Below are 17,568 nucleotides of genomic sequence, written 5' to 3'. Positions count from 1 at the left end.
TCCTATGACCTGGAATCCCACTGCTAGGGATAAACCCCAAAGAACTGGGAGCAGGACATCTGCACACAGATGTTCACAGCGGCGTAATTCACCGTCGCCAAAAGATGGAAGCAACTCAAGGGTCCGTCAGCCAAAGAATGGATAAGCAAAATGCGGCTTAATCAGGGAACATTATCCAGTCCTAAAAAGCCACGGAGCCCTGGTCCATGCGACAGCCTGGATGAGCCCTGAAGATCTCCTGCTGACTGACAGAAAGCAGACACAGAAGGACAGATACTGTGGGATCTCACCATATGAAATATCAGGAAAAGCAAACTCCTAGAGCCCCAGGCTAGGCAGGGGAGGGGCGAGGCCGCAAATGGGCAGCGTTTCCATTGCGGATGATGTGAACGTTTGGTAACGGATGGTGGTGATGGTTGCACAACTTCATGAACATAATTAACTGCACTAGTTATATAATTTAAAATGGATAAAAGGAGAAATTTCAGGTTGTATGTTACTAGAATAAAGAAACTGCGTAACACAAACGGGGAAGGCTAAGTTAAACCATGGGCTGTAGTTAATACTGCAATTGTAAAAATGTGCTTTCATCCATTGCAACGAATGTCCCGCCCCAATGCAAGGTGTCAGTGATAGGGTGTTGGGTATTTTGTGCATGATAGTTCCATAAACTCACAACAAACAAGGAAGGAATGAACCTCTGAGACACGCTATGTGGATGAACCTTGAAAACACACTGAGTGAAAAAGGAAGACCCAAAGGGTCACAGGCTGTACGATTTCATTTCTATGAAATTTCCAGAATAAGCAAATCCATTGAAACAGAAAGTAGGTGTGCTGGTGGTCCAGGGCTGGGGGTGGGGAAGGGGTGGGGAGGGCGGGCAGTTACTGCTGAATGGACAGGCGGTTTCCTCTGGTGCTTGGAGGGATGGACACGTTTTAGAACAAGACAGAGGGAGGTGGTTGCAACCCCCTGTGAAAGGACTAAATCAGGCCACTGAACCTTGCTGTTCAAAATGGTTAATTGTACACTATGTGAATTTTACCTCAAAAAAATTTGGTAGAGCTGAGGGACGAGGAGGCAGAGGGCCAGAACTCCTGGGTCTGAGGGAGGAGGGCTGGGGGCCTGTACCACTGGGTCTGAGGGAGGAGGCCTGGACTCCTGGTCTGAGGGAGGAGGGCTGGGGGCCTGGGCTCTTGGTCTGAGGGAGGAGGGGCTGGGGGCCTGGGCTCCTGGTCTGAGGGAGGAGGGCTGGGGCCTGGGCTCCTGGTCTGAGGGAGGAGGGCTGGGGCCTGGGCTCCTGGTCTGAGGGAGGAGGGGGCCTGGACTCCTGGTCTGAGGGAGGAGGGCTGGGGACCTGGGCTCCTGGTCTGAGGGAGGAGGGCTGGGGGCCTGGACTCCTGGTACAAAGAGGAAGAGGCTGCAAGGTCCAGAGCCTTTCTGTGAGAGAGAGAGGAGTGTGTCAGGCGGAGGAAGTGGCCGGCCTGTGGGGGCAGGACTTTTGGATGGAGATGGCTCTTGAAGTCTTCCCTCCCACCCACACCCTAACTTTGGGGGAACTCCAGAGGGTTTACGAGAACAGATGGAGGGAAGGATATGGGAGGAGGTAGGGTCACTGCCTCCTTCCCCGAAAAGCCTAAAGGCAGCAACCAGAGAGGAGGAGGTCCCTAGGAGGCACGGGCGGGCCTGGACCGAACGCCTGCACTGCAGGGGGCCTGGGTGCCCGGGTACTGAGAGGGCAGCTCCGGGGCTGGACTCAGGTTTGGAGGGAGGGTGGGACCACACTCCTGCACCCCCAGGGCAGAGAAGGCTGGGGATCCGTTCCTGAGTCCCCGGGGAGCAAAGCTGGCCAGAGCTGGGGACTGTGGGTGCTGGGGAGAACCAGGGTGGGGAGTGTGGACTTTGAAGCCCCAGAGCTAAAGCTGCGGCGCTGCCTGCCCGGTCCCTGGGAGACAGGAAGTGGTGGTTTGGGCGCGAGGTCTTGAGGAGCGGCTGCCCGGCTCTCCGCGGAGCTCCTGGAGGAACCTGCCTCTGCTGGGTGACTGTCGCGCCCGCCCCGCGTCCCGGCCCTGCTCCCTGGACCCCTCACCCAGTGCCTGGCTCAGGACTGAGCGAGCCGGGGAGCTGTGAGGGGTGCGGTGGGGGACCGGAGGCTGAGGGGAGGAGCGGCGGGAGAGGCAGAGAACACGGGTGAGTTTCCGGGGGTGAAGAGGGACCAGGAGGAGCTCGGGGGAGGGCAGGAATTCTTCAGGGACAGGGGAGCTGGGGGTGGGGGCCTGGAAGGCCCGGAGAAACCCAGAGCTTTCTGGGAAAGCGCCCAGGGCTGCTGTGATCGGACCCCCGCCCCTCGCCCCTGCCCGGAGCCAATGGGCGAGGGCGGCCACAATCTGATACCCTGGACCCTGAGGGCTGGCCGGCCACCTGCCAGAGGTCCCTGAGGTCCCAGAGGTCCCAGAGTCCTAGTCCCCGCCCTCTCCTTCCCTGCAGGGCCCGTGATGTTCGGCTACCTGTCCCTGTTGCCGGTCTTCCTGGCCCTCTGGGGCACAGCCGGAATCTGGATTGTGTGAGTGTGGGTGCAAGTGTGGAGGCTGTGTCAGAGGGAAGAGGGGGCCTGGACGCCCGGTCAGAGGGAAGAGGGGAACTGGGTGCTTGGGTCTGAGGGAGGAGGGCTGGGGGCCTGGACTCCTGGTCTGAGGGAGGAGAGCTGGGGATCTAGACTCCTGGGTCTGAAGGAGGAGGACTGGGGGCCTGCCTGGGCTCCTGGTCTGAGGGAGGAGGGCTGGGGTCTAGGCTCCTAGTCTGAGGGAGGAGGGTTGGGGACCTGGACTCCCGGGTCTGAAGGAGGAGGGCTGGGGGCCCGGATTCCTGGGTCTGAGGGAGGAGGGCTGGGGGCCCGGACACCCAGCCTGAGGGAGGAGGGCTGGGGACCTGGGCTCCTGGTCTGAGGGAGGAGGGCTGGGGTCTAGGCTCCTAGTCTGAGGGAGGAGGGTTGGGAACCTGGACTCCCAGGTCTGAAGGAGGAGGGCTGGGGGCCCGGACTCCTGGGTCTGAGGGAAGAGGGCTGGGGTCCCGGACTCCTGGGTCTGAGGGAGGAGGACTGGGGGCCCGGGCTCCCGGTCTGAGGGAGGAGGGCTGGGGGCCCGGGGGCCCGGACTCCTGGGTCTGAGGGAGGAGGACTGGGGGCCCGGACTCCCGGTCTGAGGGAGGAGGGCTGGGGGCCTGGGCTCCTGGTCTGAGGGAGGAGGGCTGGGGTCTAGGCTCCTAGTCTGAGGGAGGAGGGTTGGGGACCTGGACTCCTGGGTCTGAAGGAAGAGGGCTGGGGTCCCAGACTCCTGGGTCTGAGGGAAGACGGCTGGGGTCCCAGACTCCTGGGTCTGAGGGAGGAGGGCTGGGGGCCCAGACACCCAGTCTGAGGGAGGAGAGCTGGGGGCCCGGGCTCCCGGTCTAAGGGAGGAGGGGTTGGGGGCTGGGCTCCCGGTCTGAGGGAGGAGGGGCTGGGGGCTGGGCTCCCGGTCTGAGGGAGGAGAGCTGGGGGCCTGGGCTCCTGGTCTGAGGGAGGAGGGCTGGAAGCCCGGATGTCTGCGTGCTTGGAGGGTGGGCAGCAGCAGGAGAAGTTGGGGCTGAAGCCCCCCCCCCTCGGCCTCCCACTCAGGTTCGCCGTGGCCGTGGCCAACAGGACTGTGGACCTGGCGAAAGGCTTCCCCTTCATCAGGTAGCCAGGGCGCTGAGGGGGGGAGGGGCGGGGGCGCTGGCCCGAGCAGCCTCGGTGACCCCTTCATCCTCGCCAGCCTGTGTGGCTCTTACCCGCCTCAGAGCTGCATCTTCAGCCAGTTTCTCAATATGGGAGCGGCCATGGGTAAATATCCCCCGCGCCTTCGGGGCGGGACTCGCCCCACCCGCAGCCGCAGGAGCCCACGACCCCGCAGCCTCCCCGCGGCGCGCCCCAGGCTCTCCCGCCGCTCCCCTCCCCACCCCCGCCTCGGCCGGGGACCCAGGGGTCCGGGGCCCGGGTCTCCGCCCACCGCCCTCTGCTCGCAGCCGCCTGGGTCTGCATTCTCCGTTACCACCAGCTCCGGGCCTGGGGCGTCGGGAGGCGGTTTAACCAGCTGATCCTGGGGTCGGGACTCCTCTGCGCCCTGGGCGTCTCCATCGTGGGCAATTTCCAGGTGAGACCGTCCGCTCCCAGAAGCAAGCGGCGTTTCGGCGGGCCTCCGTCGGGACTACGACTCCCAGCAGCCCCTGGGGCCGCAGGCTGCTTGGTTTGGGAGGGCTCATCCCCGCACGGCCCCCTGGGACTTGTAGTTCCCTTGGGGCTAGCGGTCCCTGGAAGGGCGCTTCTTTTCCTATCGCAAACGAGGGGCCCCCGCGAGGCGCTTTGCCTACATGGTCTGGTTGATCCCTGGGACACGTTTCTGCCCCGCTCCACCGTTCACCGGTGAATCGCCGAGGGTCACTCATTTCATGTTTGGCACCGAATACTGAGCGTGTGGCTGGTTGAGGGCGCCAGGCTGCGGGAGCTGGGTAGCCGATTTCCTTCCCTCTCCGCAGAAGCGCAGCGCTATGTCCTTCTCTTGGCCATGTTTTCCAGAGCGGCTTGGTGTGTGTGTGGTTTGTCATCTTCCAGGGGTGGTAGAAATGGACCCAGACACAGACCCCAGCTCCCACTGTCTTAACCTTTCATCCCGGTAGATATTTGTAAAACAAGTCAATGGACAAATGACAGGAGACCGCTGTTGATTTAAAACCTACTGTTACTGTATTCCAAACCTCCCTGCCTGAAGAAACTCCACAGGGTGTTGGGAAGCCTTGTTGATGCCTCCACCTCCTAAGAATTCCTCAGCTCATTTGCATAGCAGCTCTCATTTATGCCAGTGTTCCTCAACCTTTTTTTTTTTTTTTCCATTATTGGCCTGCCAGCTCCAAGGAGCCTTTTAAGACTTTTTCCTAATCATCTCCTCCCTCCATGAAATTTTAATATTTTAAAATGTTACTATAAGATATACTGTACACCTGTTTATGTAATTTAGCCTTTTTAAAAAAAGATTTCTTTATTCCACTCCCCCCACTGTTTGCACTCAGTGTCTGCTCTCTGTCTGTTCCTTGTGTGCTTGTCTTCTTTTTCAGAGGCACAGGGAACCAAACTCAGGACCTCCCATGTGGGAGGGAGGCACCCCGCCACTTAAGCCACCTCCACTCCCTGCTTGTTGTGTCTTTCATTGTTTCCTTGTTGTGTCTCTTCATTGTGTCATTTTGTTACGTCAGTTTACTGTCTTGCTTGTCTTCTTTAGGAGGCACCTGGAACTGAACCCAGGACCTCCCATGTGGGAGGTGGGCACCCGGCTGCTTGAGATATATCTGCTTCCTAATGTAGCCTTTTGGAAGGCCCAAACCATTATATAGCTAAGATTTTTTCAGCACTCCCTGTACCTCACTGGGGCAGTAATCGCCTCATCATGAAAGCAAGGTTAACTCCACTACTGTTTCCTGAGCCTGCTATGGACCCGGGGCTGTAGTAGGGATTGAGGCTACAGCAGTGAACCGCAGGCCTAGATCCCTGTCCTCGAGGAGTGGACTGTAGCCATTAGACATTATCAGTAAGCTCAAGACGGGGTGTGACGGCGTCCAAATACTGCCCGGTGGTTCGGCCAGGGCCCCCTCCCCATCGCAACCCTTGCTCTCCCAAGGCCTCCTCCCAACTCTCCCTCCTCCTCCTCCTCCCAGGAAAAGAGCCAGAAGCCCACGCATCTGGCAGGCTCCTTCCTGGCCTTCGTTGTGGGCATCCTGTACTTCTGGCTGCAGCTCTTGCTCTACCGGCGGATGAAGAGCCTGCCGCAGCCCGGGGCGCCCTGGGCCGGCCCGCTGCGCCTGGGCCTCTGCAGCGCCTGCACAGTCCTCATCGTGGCCAGTATCCTTGCCAGGCCGGGGGTCTCCTGCCCTCGCCTGCGGGGCTCCGCCCTCGGAGGCACCCCTTCTCTCTCGGGGCCCCCGTCTCCGCGCAGGGCACAGCGTCCCACCTGCTTCACATCCCGGACTCCTGACTCTGCTGCCTCAGTTTCCACATCTCCCGCATGTGGGCAGGAACGGCTGGCCTGGGGTGCAAGGAGGAGATGAGAGCATGTATGGGGGCGCTGAGGGCGGGGCCTTGCGCAGGGCCCATGGTGGGTGGATACCAGGTGACGAGGAGGGAAATGAGGGGGAAGGCCCTGCCCCAGTGCATGTGGACACCACCGTCACTGGCCGAGGCTACAAACCAGGGCTGTTTTCCAGGAGATCCGATGGTTAAACATCTACCAACACGTTTATTCCCTGCCCGTTCCTGCCCAGGCCCGGCCTCCCCGCCAAGCCCAGACGCCGGTACCATGCACCTAGGGCAGGTCTGGTCTCTGAGTCTCAGTTTCCACATCTATACAACGGGATCCTTGCTAACCAGGCAAAAGAACGTGCTTTATTTTTTGCCAGCTGCTTCTCTCATAATAATAATCATCGCGAGGAGAGCACTCTGAGAGGCAGGCTGAGGGCCCGGCACCACTCCCATCTGTGGGGAGGGTAGGAGAAGGGGCCAGGGGCTCTGGCCTTCAGAAGAGGCTGGGGGAGCGGCTGAGCGCCCGGCTGCGTTTGCTCTGTGCTTTCCCGGCACCATGGTCCCCTGGGAGCAAGAGCCTGAGTCCTGCAGGAGGGGCAGAAGGGCTGGGAGGGAGACCAGTCGACCTGGGGGTTCCCTGCTGGCACATCACAGTTAAGATCCCTTTGGGTGCTGGGAAGCCCGAGTGGGGCAGATAATCCGTGTGGCCGCGGGCTCCTTTTATGGCCTAAGTGTCCCCTGGAGTGGACAACAAGACTGCCTGCTGAGCGGGATGAGGCCTGGCTCAGGAGAGAGAGCCCCCTGGAAGGCTCGGCCTCGCACCTGCTGGATTCGGAGCCAGGCCTCGCAGTCAGCTGCTTTGGGCCTGGGAGGCAGGTGCGTGCAGGGGGAGGGAAAAAAGGCTAGACTGGGGGCAGTGAGGGCATGGCTGCTGGCAGGGCCACATCTAAGGGTCTCCAGTGCTTACATTTGAGATTCCAGGCTTGGGCTTCTGCCTGGGGGATAACGGCGCTACGGAAAGCTCAAGAGCAGGAGAGGAGCAGGGTCGGTTCCTGGTGGTAAGCGTTTGGGGGTTCACTCCTCCCCCTCCCTAAGACCCAAGGGGCCAGGGACAGTGTCTGTCCTACTGACCCCTGTCCCCAGCGCCGGGCACGTAGGGAGCTGGAAGGCCTTGAACGGCTGAGTGACACAACGCTCAAGCGGAGCCGGGAGGGGTGAGCTGGGGGCAGCTTGGCTAAGAGGAGGAGGTGGGATGCTCCAGCGACAGGGCTTCCGGGAAACAAGAGCTGCTTCTGCCCGCAGTGTGGGGCGGGGTGGGGGAGGCGTCAGGGCGCTTGGGCCCCAGGGGTGCTGGGGAGCCTGAGGAGGGATGGACAGACCACTGGGGGAGGAGCACGGCCAGGGGCCACTGACGGGATGGCCCCGCTGACAGTCCAGGGGAGTGGGCCAGCCGGGGGCAGCTGAGGCAGGCAGGACAGGGCTGATGACCAGGAGGCCTGAGTGCCGGCCTCGGCCAGCGAGGGGGTAGTGGAGCTGTCACAGGTGGGGACGCCCGGGAAAAGGAGCCGGTTCCAGGAGGAAGAGATGGGACTCCGTTTGGGGCTGCGGTCAGGGGGAGTGTGTCACAGAGCCCTGCGTGCTCGGATGCAGAAGCGAAGGTGCCCGGGGGGCCGGGGAGGCCGAAGGGGCGCCAAGGGACACATCCTGGGAAGGCGGGACTGCAGCACCACGGGACGTCCCCGCAAGGAGACGCTGAGGAAACAAGCTTGAGCAACCAGCAGTGGGCTACGGGCCCGTCGGGAATGTGCGGACAGGGCGACAGGCCCCGGCGGACGGTGGGGGAGGCCGGGGGGCCCCGGGGGTGCTCGCTCTGGCGCTCTGGCCCTTGACCTGGCCGCAGTGGTCGTCCTGCACAGCTGCTCGCTGCGCTCGGCCGCCGCCTCCTGCGAGTGGGCTGCGGCCATGCTGCTGTTCGCGCTCTTCGGCCTCCTCGCCGTCGACTTCTCCGGCCTGGACGGCTGCACCCTGGCCCTGCAGCCCTGCCGTGGCCGCGGCCCCCCCCCGCCCACCCCCGGCCCGCTGCAGGTCCAGCTGTCCCAGCCGCTCTGACCTGCGCCTCGTCATCGCCCGTGAGGCCTGGACTCACCCCCGGGGCCCTCGGGCCAGCTCCCCAGCCAGGGGCAGGCGAGAGGCCAAGCAAGGCCAGCCAGCCGGCCCTGATCGAGGCTATTTATTTATTTTTTTTTGCCGCCGGCAGAATCAGAGACGCGGACGCAGGCAGGATCACGCGAAGCCAGAATTCCTTCGGAGAGCAAATCCGCACAGATCGTCGTGGGGGTGGGGGGGCTGGAGGCTAGGAGGGGGCGGGGGAGGGCAGGGGGGGGCACAGAGGGCAGACGGCCCTGTCCGGATCTGCTAAGCCACCCCGACCAGCTCCCGTCCCTCCCCCACCCCACCCCGCAGAGATTGATCAATAAATAAAACAATAAATTAATCAATAAATAAAATAGAAAGAGCTCCCCCACCCCCAATCCCCCTAGATACCCCCCGCTGGGCACGGCCCCTTGAGCCCCATCCCTGCAGGGCAAGGCCAGTGTTTTTGTCCCCCCCCCAAAAAAAAAAAAGGTTCCTTGGGCCCTATTTACACATTCACAGTTGGGGGGCGGGGAAGGGGGTGGAGGGGGTCCCTCCCTCCCCGGCCCCGGGGTCAGGGCAAAGAGGTCCCATTGCTGGCCAGGGCCTTCTTGTCCTTGGGGAGGCCTCGGCGGGGGGAGCTCAGCTCGGGGTCCGGGCGGCCGGGCGGGGGCTGCAGGCTTCGGGGTGCTGTGCCAGCAGGCCGGGGCTGGGCCCCGTTCTTCTCATCTGCGAGGGAGGAAGGGTTCGGGTGGTCCCCGGGGCCGCGGGAGGGCCCCCCTCCACTGGTCTCCGTGACCCCCTGGCTCCTCAGGCAAAATCTTGAAGCCACCAAATCCCCCGGCTCAGGCCTCGAAACCTCGGGCGACGGTTGCGAGGGGGAGAAGCCCTAGCCACGAGCCTGCACCCAGGCCCCCTCCCACCCTTGGGAACCAGGCCACCTCGGACAGTTGCAGGGGGACGCCGCGACGAGGCTAGCTGCTAAGGGACAGGTCGCCACGGCAACAGGGGAGGTTGGGACCTCCCTCCCACCCCAGATCGAAGCGCTCGGGTGGGCCTGACGGGGGCCCTTATGTGGGCCGAGGTCCCCAAACTACTGCCACTTCCTCCTGGGGCCTGCGGTTGTGATCCAGGCCCTGTAGCAATCTCCAGGGGCCCTAACACCGCCCTCTCGAGAGCGGCGGGCTGCGGAGGCGGGGGAGCCTTTCCTTGGCAACCAGCGGGGTCTCGAGTGCCCCGGAGGGCCCGACCCTCTTGGTTGGCCCTGGCAGCCAGGCCCAGGGAAGCCCGCAGGTCCTGAGGACATTGGCGACGGCACGCACAGCTGGCACCGTCCCACGCACTGCAGTTCAGCAGCATCCCCCGCCTCCGCCCGCCAGGGCCCAGGCCCGTCCTCCCCACCCCCAGACTCCGTGGGAGGTCCCCTGGGGGACCCTGGGAGGACCCTGTGAGGGTGCGCTGGGCCCCTCCGAGGCATCCACCTTCTGACCCTCGCTGCCCCCGGCGAAAGAGCCGAGAGCTGGGACCCATGCCGACTCCCGACCTCAGAGCCGCCAGCTGGTGAACCGGCGTTTCCAGCCACCGAGCTGGCAGTGGTTGCTGCAGCCGGACAGGACCGCCTGCCGGGCTGCTGGGAGCTGCTGCTCTGGGCCAGGGCCCGGCGACTAGCCGCCTGCTCTCCTGAGCAGAAAGTCCCTGGGAACGCTGCTTGTCAGCGTCACCAGGACAGACAGACCTTTGCAAAAACTGCCAGTGTGGGCCCCAGCTCAGAGCCCTGGCTGCCAGGGAGTATCATCCCCCACACGGCAGCTGAGGCCGGGGAATGTCCATTTCCTGCACACGCTCAGCTTACGGCCCTGTTGCTGGGGCCCGCAGAGCCCTCGCAACAGCCAGGCCAGGGCCCACAGGCCACTGGAGCTGGACTCTCCCGCTGCATGCCCCATTGCCACTGCCCCGTTTTAGGACGTTCTGGAAAGCCCCTGAGCCCGGGCGCACTGGGGTGGGTGGGCTGCCCTCCAGCAGGACAGAGGTCTGGGGCCCTCTGGGGGACGGTGTACTGCTCCAGCACAGAGACGTGACCAAGGAGGGACCCTGCGACCCACACAGCCAGGCTCCTGACCTAGCAACGAGGCTGTCCGAGGTGGGGTCTCGCCCTGAGAACCTGTGTGGGGGTGTGGCCCTCTGTGGGCAGGACCTTTGGGGAGGTTTGTTACAGATAAGGTGAATCAGGAGGAAACTTGGACATGCTCAGTGTCCAGATGGGGCAGCAGAGACCGAGTTAGGGACTGCCAGCCAGCCGCCACCACAACGCTGCAGACTTTAGCCCGGGCGCGGCCCTGCTGGCGCCTTGACTTTCGACTTCTAGTCTCCACGAGACAATCACTTCCTGCGGTCTAAGCCCGCTAGCCCGTGCTGCTTGTTATAGCAGCCCTGGCAAACTCAGGCAGAGGCTGACTCAGGCCCAGGACGGCCTGGTCCCACTGGGCTCCGGGCACCTGCCCACGATGCCGCGGGGCAGGCCTCAGGAGACGACTTTCAAGAGGCCCAGCAGGTGGGCCGCACTCCCTGGGAGCCCCCCGCACCCGGGGGGTAGGAGAGGGAGCCGTGGGCACTCACCTGCCAGGGCCTGCACGGACGGCTGGTCGTGAGTGCTCAGCAGCTGGGCTTGGATGGTCTCCACCACTCGCTTGAACCGACGGCTAGGACCTGGAGGGCCAGGGGGCAGAGGACAGCTGGCCAAAGCTGGCGCGGGATGGGCCCCTCCCACCTCCCAACCCCACTTCCTCCTCCTCTGCGTCTCATTTTCCCACACTGGTGGGGCCGGCAAAGACCCATGGCTTGCCAATGGCACGTTGTGTCTATTTCTGGAACACGATTGAACTCAGAGGTTCCACAGAGAATAACAGCAGGTGTTGTTCTGTATTTAAGCAGTTACTTCTGCTCATCAGTTTCTACTTTAGGTCATGGGAAAGGCCAGAAATGTAAGAAGGATTAATGGGAAAAAGAAAACCCTTCAACTTGAGACCATGATTGTCACGGATTTAACTGAGTCCCCCCAAAAAGAGAGGCCAAGTCCTAATGCCCAGTTCCTGGCTCTGACCTCATTCGGAAATAGGGTCTGAAAATGTGGTAAGTTAAGATGAGGCCAAACTGGGTGGGCCCTGACCCAGTAGGACTGGTGTCCTTGTAAGGAGAGGAAATTTGGACGCAGTAAGACAGAGAGTGGCCAGGTGACACAGGTGGAGACTGAGCTATGCCACAGATTTCTGGCGAGCCACTGCCAAACCCTACAGGCTCCAGAGGGAGCACCACCCTGCTGACACCCTGAGTCTGCATTTCTAGCCTGCTGGACTATGGGGCAGAAATTTCCAGTCTACAGCCGGTTAGTCTGCAGTACTTCGTCACAGCAGCCCTGGCAAACCAAAACAGTCTTTAAGAGGAGGGGGGAAGGCCCCACTTCATTTCAGTGAGGGGACATCTGAGTGTGTTGCAATGCTTTGAGCACGCTCGTCTCCCAGCAGTGGCATCTCAAGATCAGTGGCAAGGGCAGCAGAGAGGTGGCACCCCACGCTCGCCGTCTGAACCGGGAGGCGAGGCATTTCAGCAGCTCACGTCTCCTGTGCCAGCTCCTGTTGGCTGCCTGGGGTCAGCGTGTCCGAGGCCACAGCTGAGCTCAGTGGGTAAAAAGGGAGGTGACAGCCTGGCCTTGTTGCCGGGGATGCTGCAGGAGAGCTGAGAGCAGCGCGCCGTGGCCATAAGCAGTAGGAAAAGCTCAGGGGCCCTAGGCTGACCCCCGCTCTGCCACATGTGGGTCTGGTCATGTCAGTCGACCTCTTTGGGTCTCGGTGTTCTACTCTGCAAAACGGGCGATTACCAACACCTCAAACACTGCTGGGAAGCACTCATGACGTAACGCACGTCAAGCACCCGGCCCACGGTAAATGCTCGTTAAATCCTGGTCGGTCAGAGGAGGAGAAAGAAATTCCCTGAACGGTGGCTGGAAAGGACAGGCATGTCTGTGCGCACAGGGGGCTCCCGGGAGTGAAGCCCAGCTGAGCACCATCTCCTTCTCCCTCTTGCTGCCTTCCAGCAGAACTGACCATCCCAGACACTGAGCAGGGCATCCAGTCGAGGGAGACTCACCGGAGATGAGAGTGAAGGTGACAGAGTAGATGCCACCGCCACCACCGCCGTCCCGCCGGGGGGTAGGCTCTGGCCCCTCGGAGGAGCTGATGTCCACCTGAAAGCGGACGGGCTTCTGGAAGACGGAGGGGCCGCCGCTGGCCTTGTACTCGGCCCTGAAGCTGGTCTGGGACAGCACGCTGTGACTCAGGCTGGGGATCTGGGAGGGGCGGGGGCACACGGATAGTTCTGGTCACCTGATTCCAGGCCACGGGTGACCCACCCCCATGGGTCAACCAGCTCCGCCCAAGGAACTGCAAGTCCCATCAGCCACTTGCTCTCCGCAAGGGCAGCCGAGAAGGCAGGGGGAGGCCCACCACCTCCTGGGTCTTGCAGTTTTCTCTGCCCTACTTACAACAGGGTATCAGAGGAATAGCCGAGCAACTGACACCCAGCTCCACGATGGCTCTGACGCCAAGGCACCAGCCCCAGCCCCTGCGGGCTCCCTGCATTTGTCTCAGAGCCTTAGAGCAAAGAGCCACAGGACCGGCGGCGGGCGGCCCTAAAGGATGCTGGGAAAAATCTTTCCTCCCGTCAAGCTCAGGTGTGGTGGTAGGGGAATGGCCACTCGCCAATCTTTAGGAGCACTGATAAGTGGAGAATTGGGGTTTGGGATGCCGTTTCCAAACCCACAGGCCCCAGGGTACAATATATCTTTTCTGCTGGCCTGCCCCCATGCCGACCACACCCAACCATGGCTGGAAAACTACAACTCCCATGAGGCCCAGGAGGCAGTCAGGCCAGTGGAAAAGGTGGTGAAGCCTGGGGGCTGCTGGGACTTGTAGTTCTGTGGTGTCCCAGGCCCCTCACCGACAGGAAGGCATGGACAATGTCCGCTTTGATGCTGCTGAGAGGTTTGTCCTTTAGCACGAGGAATATTTGTTCTTCTTTGTCCAAGGAGATGAAGTTCCCGAACCAGGAGCGTTTTGCCAGCCTGCGGGGGTATGGGAGGGTTGCGGGAGGGTGAGGAGGGGGCTAGGAGGATGGATTGCCCTCTCCATCCCCACTCTTCCCTTCTCTCTACCACTCACTCAGGAGAGGACTCTGGCGTCAAGCTGGACATCTCCTCCGCGGTGGGGACTGACGGGGCAGGGGTAGGAGAGCGTGGTCAACGCCTGCCCATTGTGGGGCATCCAGACCGCGGCCACCTCCTCCCAGAGCATCGAGACTCCTGTGCCCATTCACTTCCCAGTGGCTAAACCCCAAAGACACCCTGTTCCCTTGAGGGAAGCCCAAGGCGAGGCCACGCCCTTTGGGGGGCGGGCTTTCAAATCCGGGACCAATGGAACGCCGATTCGGAGAACACAGGGGGCGTGTCTCCAGGGGGCCTCTCCCCCTCGCCACGCCCCCTCTCCCCCACACCTTAGGGCCTGTGGAATCCGGGCTCCAGCCCCTCCCACGCCAGAGGCCCAGATGTTTGGGACCCCGTCCCCTCCCCACTTCAGTACTCAGGAGTCCAGGTGCCTAGGTCCCACCCCTCCAGGGACCCCCTTACCCTGCATCTTGCGCCGGTGAAAGCGAGGGGAGCCCAGGAAACTGTTGCGGATCGAGTTGAGACGACTCCTCCAGGCGGCTCCCCCGACGCCTCCGCCCGGACTGGGGGGTGGCGTTGTCCCTGGGGTCCCGGTGGGGCTGGCCCGGGGCGTGTGCAAGGGCGAGTGCAAAGGGGTCCCCCCGGAGGAGCGCGGGGAGCCAGGGGGGCCGGGCAGGGGCGTGGAACGGGCGCTGGGGGGCGGGGGCTGCTCCCCCGAGCCCCCACCCCGGGGGCCCCGAGAAGGCAGCGTCTGCGTTTTGGACGTCGGGGAGCCCCCGCCCCGGGCCTCGTCTCCAGCTCCCGGTTCCGGTGAAAAGGAAAAGACGGGACTCTGCGGAGGAGAGGCGGGTGAGTGGACTACAACTCCCAGGAGCCCCCGGGATCCCCAGTGGCACATTTTCCCAGAAGCTGGCCCCGGTGTATGCTGGGACTTGCAGTCCACGCTCCCCAACCCGGGGCCGCCCGATCCCACGGAGGTGGAAAGGGCCACGGACCACAATCCTCAGGAGGCTTGGGTCGCTGGCCCTTCAGGGAGGAGGCGCTGTCTCACCGCCTCATGGGAACTGGTAGCTTCTGCAGCCCCACCTTTGCTCCCAGTGTCTTCACCCCGCACCCCCTTCTCAATTCCAGGGAGGACCTGGCCTTACCCTGGGGCTGCTCAGGGGGCTGGAGGACAGACCCGTGGAGGCTCCACTGACGCTACGGGATCTGTTTCCAGGATGGATTGGGGAAAAAAAAAATCAGGTGGGAGAGTTTCAGAAGGGTCCAAGCCCTCCCCCTCCCAAGGTCCTCCCAGCAGAGAAAAAGAGGCTCAGAGAGGGGAGGGGCCGGCCCCAGCCACAGAGCATGCTGTGGGACGGGCCGGGATCCCACCTCTGGCTGTGCTGGGCCATCTCCAAGGCCCGCCGGGTGGGCACCGGGGAGCCCCCGCCCCCGGCATCCGTGATGCTCAGGACTTCCATGGACTTGCGCTCTGGCCGCCGCTTCCCGTGACGGCTCAGCATGGGGGAGTCCACTCGCTTCCGGGGCGGGTCTGGGGGCGAGGAGGTCAAGGTTCAGGAGATGGAGTCACCGGGCTGCCCCAAAAAGGGTATGGGCGAGGAAACTGAGGCCCAGGTCGAGGGCCCGAGTCAGGGAGTCCAACCCCTGGCAGCCCCTTCCCCCTTGGGGGCCAGGCCTCAGCCCCGCCTGCTCACCAACATCATTCCGGGGAGGCAGGTCCTGGTCCTCGCAGCTGGGGTACCGCTCCTTCCGATCCAAAAGCAGGTAATAGATCATCTTCTCCTGGTTCTCCCTAGATCGGCAGGAAGGGGGCCGGAGGCCAGAGGTCGGCGCCCAGAGGCCACCTCCGCTGCCTGCTGCAGGGCTCTGGGGCTCAGAGCGACCCCAGCCCTGCCCACCGTCCACCTGCCTAGGTGTGGACCGTGTTGCTTTCCCTTATCTGGGCATACATCTGGGCACGCCTACTTCACAGGACGTCCCGTTTGAGCTCCTCCTACCCAAGCTCCACCCCACAGCTTTCTGTGGATTAACCTGTTTAATTCGTAGAAAAACCCAATGGTGGCAGTGATACCCCTGGGCACCTTTTTGGAGGAGGGTCCCGAGCCCGAGCGGTGGAGCTGGGATTTGAACCCAGGTTGGTCCCGGGGCTGTGAGGCCCCAGGAGACAGGAGAGCGCCGCGTCCCCAGCACCTACTGCTCGCGGGCTCACGGTGGCCCCCTGTCAAGCCACTGGAGAGGGAGGGGGCGCACACGTGGCTTTTGCGTTCTCAGCCCCCTTTCCCGGCTCTGCCTCTGCCTCATCATCCACAGATACTTTCTCTGCCCCATTTTGTCCTTCTCCTGCCTTCTTCTCGCTGGTCCCACCGCTCGCCCTGGGTTCCGCGCAGGAAGGACCCCGCGCGGGGGCCTGGGATCCCGCGCCATGGGGCGGCGGGCGCAGGAGCCTGCGCGCGGGGGTTGGGGGGGCTCACTCCTCGCTCCGCAGCTCCCGGTGCAGCCGCTCGCGGTCGCGGAAGCAGCCCAGCGACGCCATGCTCTCCAGGACGTCGGGGTCCAGCTCCCCGTTGGACGGCAGGCTCCGCATGGCCACCCGGCGGCCGGGGGCGGGCTCCAGGCAGGGGTCCGGCTCGTGCTTCCCGCCCCTGCGCAGGGGACAAGCGGCCGTGGGCACCGGGGACGCTGCAGCCCGGCCCGGCCTGCTCCTCCCAAGGGGACGGGCCCCTCCTGCCTCTGACCCGGGAGTCCGGGCCCCCAGCCCCTGCCCGCTCAGACCCTGGGGTGCAGCCCCCGTACTCACAGGTACCAAGGATGCTTCTGAATTTGCTCGAGCTGTGGAGGGGGCGGGTGGTGGAGAAGCAGGGGTGAGGGGGCGCGCGCCCCGCAGGTGAGCCGCCGGGCGGCCCGGGGAGGGTCTAGCCGCCCCCTGGCGGCGCCTTCGCGCCTCGCCCCGCGCACGCGCAGGCGCACGCTCCCCAGGCCTCCCGCGCAACGCCCGCCCCAGTTGGGAAAGGCTGGTGCAGCCAGCGCCCCCCTTCCTGGCCCCCACCCAGCAGTGACGGGACACTCATGCTCAGGGCTCCCCGAGGGTTCCCTCCTCGTCACCCGCTGGCCCCTCCCCCTCTCTCGGGGCCCCCAGCTCACACTGAGCCTCTTCTCCGGCTCCACCTCGATCATGCCGCGCAGCAGGCTCTGGCAGTCGGGCGGGATGAAGTGCGGCATGTGGAAGACGCCGCGCTTGACCTTCTCCAGCAGCTGCCGCAGGTTGTCGTCGTCGAAGGGCAGCGCCCCCTGGGGAGAGCCACCGCGACCCCTGGGGGGAGCCCTCTGCGGGGCTCGGGGCGGCCCCCGCCCTCGCCGTGCGGAGGGGAAACTGAGGCACGGAGCGGCTCGCGGCAGAGCAGGGGTGGGCAGTGGGAGGCTCGGCCTTTAGAGCCGCTCGCGCGCACAGGGCTTCAGTCCTTCCCTCCACCAGGCGAGCACACGCCCGGAGGCCGCGTGAACAAAACAGGTCCCTGCCCCGGCGAGCTCACAGCCCCGTGGGGACAGCGGGGTGACCCAGCCGACAGCGGCTCGTCGTGACCGCGGTTCAGGGAGGCGACGGGAGCGGAGACCCGGGGGAGGCCGCGGGAGGCGTGAGTGGCCGAGCACGGGCTCGTGGGCCTGCAGTGAGCAGGGGTGGACGAGGGCGCCCGGGACACGGGCGGGGGCAGCCCGCTCGGGGCAGCTGGGCAGGGGCAGTGGTGAGGAGGACGCTGGCGCCAGCCGCCTGGGCCCCAAGCCTGGCTCTGCGGCCACGGACAAGGCGTGTCCCTGCTCTGAAAACAGAGGACAGTCCCTCCTGGCAGGAGTGCATCAGGGCTTCCCGCAGGGCCTGGTACACCGAGAGGACTCTACTGTCCACTGGGGTGAGAGTCAGCACTTGGCCGCCACCCCGCTGACCCCAGGTTCTGACCTAGCCGCTAGTGGCGGAGCAAAACCAGACACCTTTGCTGGGGCAGGTGAGAATGAATGCTGTGTATCAGTGTTAGAGGTTTCCTGACCTTGCTGAGTGTACTTGTCCTGTGAAAATACACAGGGGAGTATCAAATGGGACAGGGGCGCCGTGTACGCAGCCTCTCAAATGAGAAGAGAAGAG

The 17,568-nt window shown here is 63.6% G+C and overlaps 3 protein-coding genes across 6 annotated transcripts in view; 1 reads left to right on the top strand and 2 right to left on the bottom strand.

The window, feature by feature from the left end:
* The window catches only part of KMT5C (lysine methyltransferase 5C), a 38,924-nt gene extending 34,768 nt beyond the window's left edge, over positions 1 to 4,156 (bottom strand). The window contains 1 exon segment of the mRNA XM_071209455.1: positions 4,065 to 4,156. The gene's annotated coding sequence lies outside the window, so the exon portion shown is untranslated.
* TMEM150B (transmembrane protein 150B) lies at positions 1,543 to 8,446 on the top strand. 2 transcript variants are annotated; one of them, XM_058280845.2, is made up of 8 exons: positions 1,543 to 1,760; positions 2,488 to 2,563; positions 3,653 to 3,712; positions 3,789 to 3,856; positions 4,039 to 4,166; positions 5,722 to 5,905; positions 7,983 to 8,211; positions 8,340 to 8,446. In XM_058280845.2, the coding sequence occupies exons 1-7, from the start codon at positions 1,583 to 1,585 to the stop codon at positions 8,189 to 8,191; spliced, it is 903 nt and encodes a 300-aa protein (XP_058136828.1). In that variant the 5' UTR covers positions 1,543 to 1,582; the 3' UTR covers positions 8,192 to 8,211; positions 8,340 to 8,446. The 2 variants fall into 2 exon arrangements, with proteins under 2 accessions (XP_058136828.1, XP_058136829.1); XM_058280846.2 differs by lacking the exon at positions 8,340 to 8,446 and having other exon boundaries at positions 1,661 to 2,190; positions 7,983 to 8,239.
* The window catches only part of BRSK1 (BR serine/threonine kinase 1), a 44,623-nt gene continuing 35,351 nt past the window's right edge, over positions 8,297 to 17,568 (bottom strand). For 2 of the 3 annotated variants that reach the window (XM_058280841.1, XM_012523567.3), the window contains exons 8-19: positions 16,575 to 16,721; positions 16,231 to 16,262; positions 15,905 to 16,075; positions 15,128 to 15,225; positions 14,805 to 14,964; positions 14,579 to 14,639; positions 13,893 to 14,262; positions 13,429 to 13,477; positions 13,208 to 13,331; positions 12,359 to 12,557; positions 10,832 to 10,921; positions 8,297 to 8,944 (exon numbers count right to left, since the gene is read on the bottom strand). In XM_058280841.1, the coding sequence (XP_058136824.1) occupies positions 8,790 to 8,944; positions 10,832 to 10,921; positions 12,359 to 12,557; positions 13,208 to 13,331; positions 13,429 to 13,477; positions 13,893 to 14,262; positions 14,579 to 14,639; positions 14,805 to 14,964; positions 15,128 to 15,225; positions 15,905 to 16,075; positions 16,231 to 16,262; positions 16,575 to 16,721 (1,656 nt within the window). In that variant the 3' untranslated portion in view covers positions 8,297 to 8,789. The remainder of the gene's footprint in view (positions 8,945 to 10,831; positions 10,922 to 12,358; positions 12,558 to 13,207; positions 13,332 to 13,428; positions 13,478 to 13,892; positions 14,263 to 14,578; positions 14,640 to 14,804; positions 14,965 to 15,127; positions 15,226 to 15,904; positions 16,076 to 16,230; positions 16,263 to 16,574; positions 16,722 to 17,568) is intronic. The other variant, XR_009181671.2, reaches the window with a different exon arrangement.

The sequence above is a fragment of the Dasypus novemcinctus genome, chromosome 18, assembly GCF_030445035.2.
Source record: "Dasypus novemcinctus isolate mDasNov1 chromosome 18, mDasNov1.1.hap2, whole genome shotgun sequence".
NCBI classification, from domain to species: Eukaryota; Metazoa; Chordata; class Mammalia; order Cingulata; family Dasypodidae; genus Dasypus; species Dasypus novemcinctus.
Note: the sequence above shows the minus strand (reverse complement) of the source record. Positions and strands in the feature narration are given on the sequence as shown.

Excerpts from the sequence above, each read along its gene's own strand:
- TMEM150B (XM_058280845.2), top strand. The coding sequence starts at position 1,583 with ATGGAGGGAAGGATATGGGAGGAGGTAGGGTCACTGCCTCCTTCCCCG. Across the intron at positions 1,761-2,487 it reads AGCTCCGGGGCTGGACTCAG|GGCCCGTGATGTTCGGCTAC; the intron begins GTTTGGAGGGAG and ends CCTTCCCTGCAG. Across the intron at positions 3,713-3,788 it reads AAAGGCTTCCCCTTCATCAG|CCTGTGTGGCTCTTACCCGC; the intron begins GTAGCCAGGGCG and ends CATCCTCGCCAG.